Source organism: Pipra filicauda, unplaced genomic scaffold, assembly GCF_003945595.2.
Source record: "Pipra filicauda isolate LSUMZ 115617 unplaced genomic scaffold, ASM394559v2 scaffold36_size6622888_pilon, whole genome shotgun sequence".
Lineage (NCBI taxonomy): Eukaryota > Metazoa > Chordata > Aves > Passeriformes > Pipridae > Pipra > Pipra filicauda.
Genome location: NW_024104498.1, coordinates 4,615,799 through 4,626,293, shown reverse-complemented (window position 1 = coordinate 4,626,293; position 10,495 = coordinate 4,615,799). Strand labels below are relative to the sequence as shown.

At 44.0% G+C, this 10,495-nt stretch overlaps 1 protein-coding gene across 1 annotated transcript; it reads left to right on the top strand.

The window, feature by feature from the left end:
• The first annotated feature begins 2,820 nt into the window (after positions 1–2,820).
• Positions 2,821–10,273, top strand: PRDX1 (peroxiredoxin 1). Its single transcript, XM_027747135.2, has 6 exons — positions 2,821–2,916; positions 5,828–5,944; positions 6,838–6,991; positions 7,273–7,395; positions 8,247–8,377; positions 9,890–10,273. Exons 2-6 carry the CDS (start codon positions 5,839–5,841, stop codon positions 9,973–9,975), a joined length of 600 nt encoding a protein of 199 aa, XP_027602936.1. The 5' UTR covers positions 2,821–2,916; positions 5,828–5,838; the 3' UTR covers positions 9,976–10,273.
• Positions 10,274–10,495: the final 222 nt, after the last annotated feature.

Below are 10,495 nucleotides of genomic sequence, written 5' to 3'. Positions count from 1 at the left end.
TGCAACAGAAGATGTTTGATTTATATAAATATCACATGTGAAAACCTTAACAAACCTCAGCCTCCGATAATATTATAGGGAATAAAAGAGAAAAGGTAAGGAAGACTAAAACATTTTGTCATCAAAAGGCAGTGATTATCCAAACATACAGTAGTAGCTTGCTAATTGAAAAAAGAAGAAATGCAGAGAAGGAAGAGGTAGTGCAAGACATTTTTACCTAGAAATACAGTCTTCATTTAAGCAAAACAATGAAAGCAAATGTGTGCATTGTATATTTAATGATAAGAAATTGTTTTCATTACAATGATTGTGCACCAGCTGCTCGTGCGTAAATGCCCCACGGCTTGGGAACATGTCAGTTGTTGACTTTTCAGTTGACTTTCTGCATATATTATATTAAATTGCCCCACATGGCCAGGATTTTACTCTTACTGTGTCCCTGATAGTAACATGTGTATGTAGAAGTTGGTAGGTTCAGGATTCACACATAGGGATGTCATCACACACTGGCATTCGAGGGCAGGCATGCTCAAGGGGCATGTCCAGTATTGCCCAAACCCAGTTCACATTACTATTCCAACTAAATTCATCTTAATCTAGTAGTCTTGGACACAAAAACTTCAAATTCTCCTCTGACAAACTGCATGGAAACCCAAATGTGTGGTGGTGTTCTGAAACAGGACCCATTTCTTTGCCTTTGTTTTTACACACAGCAGCGCGATTGTTTTTCACATCAGGGGCCCATTCCCAAGCAAGATACATGGGAGATACTGTGATCAAAATGATGGATGTAAAATCTAGCTTGGTTCCCAGTTTGGGTGGTTTCAGTGCTCTGGCACTGCAGGGCCTGCCAGCTCCTCTTTGTTAATAGATTAACTACTTATTGTGTCCCTGTCTGTGCGGATGGGTGCAGAGGCCTCCCTGGGCCTCTGATGCTCCATGCTAATCAGGTACAAGCTGATCCTGTCTGGCAGCTATTTTAGCAGAACACTACACCGTGGTTATACTGCTGTGTGGAGAAGCAAGGTGGGGAGAGAACTCCATCCTTCTGGCACCTGCAGGGGTAGAAATGCCCTTTATTTCCTGAGAAACCTAATTTTTTTAATCTAAATAGCATCTTACATCTAAAGATCGAAAAAAGCTACAGAGACCCAGGTGCTCACTGAACAAGGAGTGGCCCTGACAATTTATTGCTCTAAAACCTCCAAAAAATTGATGTTTGGAAAGACAAGCTCAGAAATTAATCAAAAATAATGAAGCCATGGACGTATGAATGGAAATGCAATGCTGATGCACAAACCTGGAACGAACTGCATACCATATTGGGTATATTATGCACCTGAAAGTATGAGATATGAGCATAACCAGCATTAAAGGAGTCAGAAACCATGAGAAAGTAATTTCTGATTTGTCCATTGGTAAACATGCCAGAGTTGCATTAGGACTACATTGTTCTAGAGGTTTTAATTAGGACTGCCTGACCTTTCAGGAGTTAATCTTTCACGGGTTCATTGGCCTGAGGTGATAGGGAGGTACATACATGTCTCACTGTATAGACCTCGATTCTCAAGACAACATTGATGTTAAGAAAGTAGCAAACTTCTTTCTTTAAAAGATTAAGTAAGCATGCTATAACAATAGAAACAGCATTAAATAAATTATTTGCAAGAAGTGAGTGCAGATTTTTTCCTGAGTACACATGTGCTTTTATTGTTTTAAGACTAATTTAATCCGGTCCCCAAACCAGTCATCTCTGGGTGAAACACCCCGTGGGCATGGTCACCCAGCAGCACTACCCAGCGATCTCAATTATGAACATTTAAGTGTGTTAATCCTTTGTGGTTTTCTCCTTATGACAATTTATAATCAAGTTTTAACAAGTATAAGAAACACAACCGTAAACTGCAAAAAGACGAGTGAAAATCAGTTGCTAAACACATTTCTTACTTTTGACTAAAGCAAGCATTTTTGTCCTTGATATGTGCTTAATGGCCTTTAGTATTCATTATCTAATAAAGATTTAATATTTAAATTCGGGGTTTGGTCCTCAAAAAGTACCACGCTGCTTCAGTTCTCCCTTGGATCCAAACACAATGCTTATGAGGATTCACTGAGGCCGAATATCCCTCAGAGTAGCTTCACCCTGTGAATGATGCAAAACGTCCTGAAGTGAGTAATTGTATCCTCCAAGAGTTTCCATCCTACCACTGAAGCTCAAAGGTTAATTTAGTTTTCAGCTGTTTTTGCTGACTTGCATGGCTTGGGTCGGCGTTCCCATTGATGGGCAAGAATCAATGAAAGCCTCGGGAATGAGTGCCAGGTTGAGGAGGCAGTGGGTAATGCAGAGCGAGAGGATGGAGATTTGACACCCCCTCCCTCTATAACACGTTGAATTGAACAGTGTTGAAGTATCACTGAAGTATCAGCAGCACTCTGAATGCACATTGCTCTGTTTATAGGTTTTGTGTTATTCATGTCAGTGGCCAACCCTTAATTCACCTGAATAACCACCGGTCATCTTTTATGCTCCCTCAAAGCGCTGTGTACCCTCTGAGGACTTCTAACAGCGGTATCTTCGTTAATTAAGGCATTCAGAAAGCAATTTCTCCTCGCACTAGGCCCATCAATTGTTTACAGCCGTGACATCTGACGCTTCCACGGCACCTCCCGGCACTCTCTCCAGGGAATTTATCTGCGCGCAGTGCAGCGGGGGTGCCCCTCACGGCCCGCCGCGATAACCGGGATGTGCCAAGTCATGCTGCCCTGGCAGGCGGCGGGGCCGCCCCTCGCCGCGGCCTCGGGCCCGTCCCCTCGCGAGATCGGCGCGGCTATAAAGGGGGCGGCGCGGCGGGGGCCGCCGCAGTTTCAGGAGCGCTGTTGTTGCTGCTGCGTGTGCGGGACCGGCCCGGGCTTCGCGTGAGTGTGTGCGCGGGTGCGGCACGGCCGCGGGGTTGGGGGCGGGTGGCTTTGCACCTTTTTTTACCCTTTTTTTTTTTTTCCCCTTTTAAATTTATTTTCTGGGCGCTTTTTTTTGTGCGTGTGGCTTTTTTTTTTTCTTTCTTTCTTTCTCGTTTGCCTTCCCCTCCCCCTCTGCGCGGATGCGCCCTTGAGCGAAGCGCGCAGCGCTCTGGCCCTGGCTCGCCGCGTCCCGCCCCCGAAAGGAGCGCGCTGCGGGGGCTGCCGCCCGCTTCCCGCCGTCAGCTTTCCCCTCTTCTTTTTAGCGGGCAGATAAGTCCTTCCAACGCCCCGGCCTTTATCAGAGCTGCCCGCAGCGCTGCACGGGGAGGAGCCGCGGGAGGAGCCCCGCAGGGGGAGCGCGCCTGCCGGGAGCTGAGCGGCCCCTTCTCCCCGAGATGCGCGTCGGCATCTCGCTTCTAAGCTTCAAAAAAAAAAAAAAAAAAACCACACCCGAGTGCTCGATTCGGCTCGGGGGCATGCAGGGGGCGGGTGTCCCGTGTCCCAGAGCGGGGTAGCGGTGTCCTTGGCGCAGGGGGAGGCTCGGAGGTCGCCCCGCAGTGCCGTGGTCGGGGGGGGTGCCCGGCTGCGGCGCCCTCGGTGCGGTGTCGCTCTCTGGCCGCAGCTCCCGTATCTCGACCGCCTTCTTGTGACGGTCTGGAGGTGGCAAAGTGGGTGTGTTTTTGAAACGGCCTTTCGCTTTTGTTCGAGACACCCTAAAGGTATGAATTGCTGGTTCGGAGAGCGGGCCTGGCTTATTATAATTGCCGTTTGAAGATAATTGAGGCCGTCTGCGGCTGTGAGCAACAAAGGTTGCTCTGACCGGGTTCGAACGTATTTGATTTACAGCGTTCATTCGGCTCTCCTCCGGAATGAAAGGAAATAACAATGATTCTGTGGTCTGTTCGTCTGTGGGTTAGGAAATGCTGTGGCTAAAAATCCGAGCGTAACACGTGCTGACCCCAGGCAGAAAAGCAGAAAGGTGGGCAGGTCGCAGTAGGTTCTCCGAGCAAAGCAGATGGTTCTCTTGCAGTACGAGGCAGCCGAGATCTCCTGCCGATGTTAAAAGATTTTCACGTTATCGAAAATGGGGGCGATAATTGTAGTTTAGGAAGGGGAAGTATCAAAGAGCAGTCCGACGGCTTCCGTTTGACATTGAATACCTGCCTAGTGAAATACTCCAGGGGATTGCTGATGGAACAAATGTAGGAGGACTGGCGCAGTGCTGAGCAAAAGTGTGACCTTGAGCTTGAGTAACGGAAAAGAATGTAATTCAGTGACAAAATGTGGGGTCGTGCACTCCAGGCCAAACAGCTTTTGCTTATAAGATAAAACCGGCCAGTTGGAGGCATCTCAAATACTGTGCAATGGCTGTTCCACCCTTCTTTGTGCAGAATTGCACTTTGGGAACAGCACCTGCGTTTGTGCGTACAGGACTATTGATGTTCTGCTGCCAGGCTGCTTCAGTTGCAATCTACAAATACTCTCTGGTTCTGGCCACCTTTATTTGTAAGACTCGCTCCCAGTCTGCTGCAGTTGAAGACTAAACCCTTGGGTGAACGTGGGGATAAGGAGCTTTGTTGCAATAGGCATTTAGAAACACTGAACGTGCTGGCACTTCTCAAAATAAAAACTGAGAGGTGGATGGTTACTGTCTACATACTGCCAGGGTGCTCGAGAGAAACTTTCAAAAGTAAAACTGTTGCTAAAAAAAAACAACAACAACAACAACCAAAAAACCCAACAAAAAAACAAAAAAAAAAAACCACGTGGATTGAAAGCTAAACGTTTGACTGGAGGGCCAGTTCTCCAGGAACAAAGTGCCTGGCAAGGGGGAAGGAGCCAAGAAATGAGGTGCTCTCAAACTTTTTTTAGAACGGACTTAGTGCCTCGCAGGCACAACATGGAAGAATCCTTGAATCTTGGCTTTCCTTAGCAACATGAGACTCATGCTAACCTCTGACGTGGTTTTATTTCCAAGGCAGCTAGTGCTTGTAGCGGTGTATAGAATGATTTAAGTGAAATCACTTTTAAGAATATTTTGTGGGCTGCAGAAATAAGGTTTATAGAGTTGGCAATTTGAAAGATTATGCTCTGGATGCAACTGGAATTCTAAAGTGATATACTGCATTCCCAGACTGAGCAAAAAATACTGCACAGGGCGTATTACAGATGACTAGCTTTTAGGGCAGGCAGCCAGAAGTAGAGTTCTCTTTTCCTTGTGTACCCTCTTACTCTTTTTTTCAATGGACTCGGGGAGAAAACAACCTGGCTGTACTGATTTAAGACTTGGTGAAATTTTAATTGTTAACGTAGAATGCGATTTCCACATGTACCACGAGTCTTTCTGGTTGCAAATAAAAAAAGATTTAATTGTTTGAAGGCTTAAAGTGTTGTTATGCAGAGCACTGTTCCCTAGGGATTAACAGAAGTTATTTTCTTTCAGAATCAACGGGAAGATCAAGTTTGAGGTCTTAAATTCCCTTGTAAAATCGAACAAGGGTCTTCTCATCGGAAGGTTCTAAAAAACAGACTTTCTACTCATCCACCAAGTGGAATGGGAAGATATTTCTGAGTTCTGCTTAGGCTGTAGGCCAGCCCTTTCCCAGGCTCTGAGCTGTTACTGGTTAGATAACCATTACTGTATCATTAGGAGGCTATGAGCCAAACATCTTGAAGTGCTGGTAATCTCTGTAGTGGCTTGACTACCCAGGTGACAAAGTTAAAACCCATGTCACTCTGAAGCCTTGTGTAGCAAGTCTAAGTTGTCTTTGGTGTTCAGTCTAGATTGATAAAAGGCTTTGAATAAATGCTTACTTCCAGGTGCAAAGGTACCATTATCTAAACTGTGTTGGTGTTACCTCCTGTCTAGATTAAATCAAGATGTCTTCGGGAAAGGCTTTCATTGGAAAACCAGCCCCTGACTTTACTGCCACGGCTGTAATGCCAGATGGACAATTCAAAGACATCAAACTCTCTGACTACAAAGGTAAGTTTGTGCTTCTCTAATTACACAGATAGTCTGGCCATAGGCAGGAGTGAAGGGTATCTAAAGATACATCTTGATTTGGTTCCAGAGTAATAGTGACTGAAGTGGACTGAAGTATGCTGTGGTTCTCAGTGGTGGCAGGAGTATGCTTGGGAAGCAGTCAGCAGCATGACTGGATGTCCCACCTATGATAACCGTTGTTAATTAGCACAAAACCCCTCTAAACTGTGATCTTGCACTGTGTATCACAGTGAGACTGATGTAACATCTCCAAACTATGTGGAACAGCAAAATCTTCTCTTCCATCTTTGTCAGTGGAAAGTAGATTCTTTCCTCTAACCTCTGAAGTCCTGTTCTCTGGAGTACTAGCAACACGTTTGCCTTGCCAGAAAAGCTTACAGTAAAGGGAAAGTCTGAAGTATCCAAGTACTAATGTTGATGGTTTCAGAAACACATTTCTAATCATGCTGCAGGCTGCATGAGGGCGGTGAGTAGGTGTAGGCTGTTCCCCTACTCAGTTAACATGTCTCCTTGGCTTGTAGCCTTTCAGACCTGTGCCATTTCTCTTTTAATTGTCAGCCACGAGGTCTTCTAGTGTAGCACTCCCCGAGGTGTACTCTGGGCAGGCCTATGGGAATAGGCTCAGGAGACAGGCATTCCCTGTCAAATTTGACAGTCTGGTTTTGGAGGCTTCAGTTGGGTAGGATTCTGCATTACATATAAATATATATATATAGCAAGTCTTAAAATAAAGGCATCTATAGTTTGTCATTTAATCTTTAAAGGTAGTTTTGTGTTAAGCCTTTTCCCCTCTATCAGTATTTGAATGGTTGATACCAAATATGATAACTCTTAAAAAGCTGAGAGGTTAACTGGTTATACTGCTTTTCTAGGAAAATATGTTGTGTTCTTCTTCTACCCCCTGGACTTCACTTTTGTCTGTCCAACTGAAATTATTGCATACAGTGACAGAGCTGATGAATTCAAGAAAATCAACTGTGAAGTAATTGGAGCTTCTGTTGACTCTCACTTTTGTCACCTTGCCTGGTAAGAATCATCATTTTAACCTAATAGAATGTTCTGTCTGGCCTCAGTTCTCGCAGAAACTGAATTCTGAGTGTATTCAAACTTGCTTAATGAAGTGTCAGAGGCACTTGAAGTATTTGTAGTGCCAGCTGCTTCTGATCAGAACCGAGAACACTGGTCAGTTCTTTTGTTGCCTCCTGGCTGACTGAGTACGATACTGCAGAAAGGATCAGCTTCTGTTGTTCCTTTAACCTTCCTTCTGAACTGCCCATATTTTTAACATTTAAACTTCCTTCTTTTAGGATCAACACTCCTAAGAAACAGGGGGGCTTGGGTACTATGAAAATCCCCTTGGTTTCTGACACAAAACGTGCCATTGCCAAAGAATATGGAGTACTTAAGGAGGATGAAGGTATTGCATACAGGTAATAAATACACCAGAAGGTAAACTTGCTCATAAAGTCTCTTGTTGCAGTACATGGAGCATGTCAGATGAACACAGAGCTTGTGTACACTTGAACACCTGCAGCAGGCTGAAGCTCTTGGCTGTTCTAGATGTAAACTCCTTCAAGCTATCTAACACTCCTGCAAGGGGAGATGCTACTTGATTCTCCTTAGTGTTTGGACTTCTTGTGCTTTTGTCTAGTTAGATAAATGCTGCACAGTGCAGGAGTATCTTGCAGGTGAGCTTCTGCAAACATTGGTAATGCAAGACCTACATAGTCATGAGAATGATTACGGGTATTTAGTGATCAAAGTACAGATTAATTAAAACCCAGGCCTTATCTTTTAGTCAACTGCTCAGTAAAAGTTGCTGAGGGAGCTGAACTTTTGCTGATTTAACCTGACTTTGGAGGACTGATGAGCTGTTTCTGGTTGGAGTTTTGAGAACAGTGTGTAGGTTGGGTTTTTTTTTTTTTTTTGAATGTAAGAATGCCTCTCTTGGAATTTACTTTTTTCCTTGGGTTTCTCTTCCATTTTGTCTTTTTTTACTAGGATCTTCCTTAAACAGGAAGCATTTCTTCCCTGCATCAGTGTTTTGACTTGCCTCCTGTCCTTCCTAGTTGCTGCTGAATGTTAAGCTTTTAGTTGCTAATGTTTCAGTGCTATGCATGAACCAAAGGTGTTAGTTTTTAGGAAGAGGTCAGTAATACTAGATGACACTGCCATAACTGAATACTGAACTTTGAGTTTTTGAAACTCATTTCAATCTACTCAGTCTTTCAAAAAGCTGTGTTTAACTTTGGGGCTGGTTTTTTTTTGTTTGTTTTTTTAGGGGCCTGTTCATAATTGATGACAAGGGCATCTTGAGGCAGATTACTATCAATGATCTTCCTGTTGGCCGTTCTGTTGATGAAACCCTCAGACTTGTCCAGGCCTTCCAGTTTACAGATAAACATGGAGAAGGTAAGAGTTCTTCTTTTTAATTTAATGCTTTCTCTGAGGAACAGTATTGAGTAGGCAGGATAAATCAAGGTTTACTGAAAGGTACTAAGTCCACATATCAGTCTGTGCACAGCAAGTAATTGTAGCTTTTGTAATGCAGCTGGTTCTGTAAAGCTGCTTGTTGAAGGACACTGTAGTGCTTTATCCTGTTCCAGTTAATTGTCCATTGAGTACTTGCTAATGTTGAGATATCACTTAAATCAACTTGGTGATGGATATCTTGTCCAGCACAGAGCAGTTGTGTCCCTCTCAATTGGACAGAAAATACTTGAGACAGAAATGAAGAACATGAAGAAGCATGATTTAGATTCTGCTCTTGGATTTGGTAGGTTGAGACCACCAGTTCTAAGGTAGTTTTGATGCAGTCTGTTAGGCAAAGCATTCAGATTTCCAGAAAGTCTGCTGATCTTTTTGTCAATGTGTAGTGAGGGGAAAAATGGATGAGTCTGTGCTCATAGTTCAAGGGTGATAAGGTGCTTCAGGCTGGCAGCTTTTCTGCAGGAATTAAAAAATAAAAAGGCACCGCAGATGAAAAGTTTAAACCAAGTTATGGAAACTCAAAATTGCTATGTAAGTGTTGATAGTCTTCTGTTGTCATTAACCAATGACATGTGTTGCTGCTGGGCATACTTAGTGTGCTTCAGAACAGGTAAATCAATGGCAGGTTTTATTTTAATAAGCTGCTCTTGTGGCTCTGGTATAGCCTGAAGAGAGTCAGTCATTCTGAACATGTCAGGTGGGGGAACATCCCAAATGCTTGATGGAGCAGTCACATGTCATGCAAATGAAGCCTTTTGGGGTTTACTGTGCCTTGGAGTAGGCAAAAGTTTTAGAACTAGGACTGCAGTGACATCTAAACCAGGATAGACCAGAGTAAGGTGTGTAGCAACACTCAGAAGCTGAGAATTCTGTAGCTGTAATTGCCAGTCCTGTGTGGAGCAAGCACCAGACATTGCATGGCTGTAAACAAGGAATACTGTTGCTGCAAATTTGAGACCATGAAACCTCTGAGTCGTGGTGGCTTTCTGATAGCCATGTAGGGGAACTAGTGACAGTTAAACACTTTTTCCCCCTCAGTGTTAAACTGGAGAATGGGCCCTGGGTGAATTAAAGATAAGGGAATACAGACTGGACTGGATCCCAGGAGATAAGTGTACTGAGATGGTGTTAAAGCCTCTCTGGCCTGGGCTGCTGGAGTTGGTGTTACCTTGCTGTTGAGCTTCTCTGAAGCTCTTAAGTGGAGTGGGGAGGGGGTGCATGTGTGAACACTGTTCTGTAAGCAGACACCTGGTTCACTTGCCCAGTGAACAAATGGAAATGAGTAAAACAAACTGAACATAATGTGACCCTGAATGCCCCATCTGTATGTTGCAAAGGTGTGTACGTGTTCTGAGTTGCTGTTTTGCCTTGCTGTTGTGTAAAACGTGTTCTGCAGAAGCAGCTGGTAAGACTTAAACATTCGTATCGTTTCAGTGTGCCCAGCTGGCTGGAAGCCTGGGAGTGACACAATCAAGCCTGATGTTCAGAAAAGTAAAGAGTATTTCGCCAAGCAGAAATAAACATTCAGCCTGAGTGGAAACTAGAATGCCTTACATAAAGAGCAAGCATCAGTTACTGAACTTTGACTAAGTCATTGCATCTGAGTCAAGGGATCATGTTATAGTTATAAGCAGTAACTTTTTTACTTGAAGGAAAGTTTGTCCTGTTGACAGTACCTTCATAGAAAATACTAATGATCAGTATCTGTACATCAAGCCCTGTTGACCTTAGTGACAATGCTGTGTATGTGGTTAGCCATGTGTTACATATAGAGCAGTGGTATCCTTTTGTAACTCTATTAAACTTGTGAAAAGAGCACCCTGTCTACTGTTCTTCTGTTTAGTTGTCGGGAGGAAAGCAGTGCAGGCTGCACTTGTGGAAGCTCTCCCTACTGAAGGCCTTTTGCTACAGCTCCATTAGAATGGAGATAGAAATGCTTAGTTTTCATGTTGCAGTAGTAAAAGACTCTTCACATTCCTCGTGCCTTTGCTACTAGGTAAAGGAACGCGGTTTGATTTTTCTGTCAAGACTTAATCTCTG

What these genes read in the sequence shown, in the direction of transcription:
- PRDX1 (XM_027747135.2), top strand. Translation starts at nt 5,839, where the DNA reads ATGTCTTCGGGAAAGGCTTTCATTGGAAAACCAGCCCCTGACTTTACT. An exon ending in CAAACTCTCTGACTACAAAG is followed by an intron (nt 5,945 to 6,837) that starts GTAAGTTTGTGC and finishes CTGCTTTTCTAG; the next exon opens with GAAAATATGTTGTGTTCTTC. An exon ending in GATGAAGGTATTGCATACAG is followed by an intron (nt 7,396 to 8,246) that starts GTAATAAATACA and finishes TTGTTTTTTTAG; the next exon opens with GGGCCTGTTCATAATTGATG.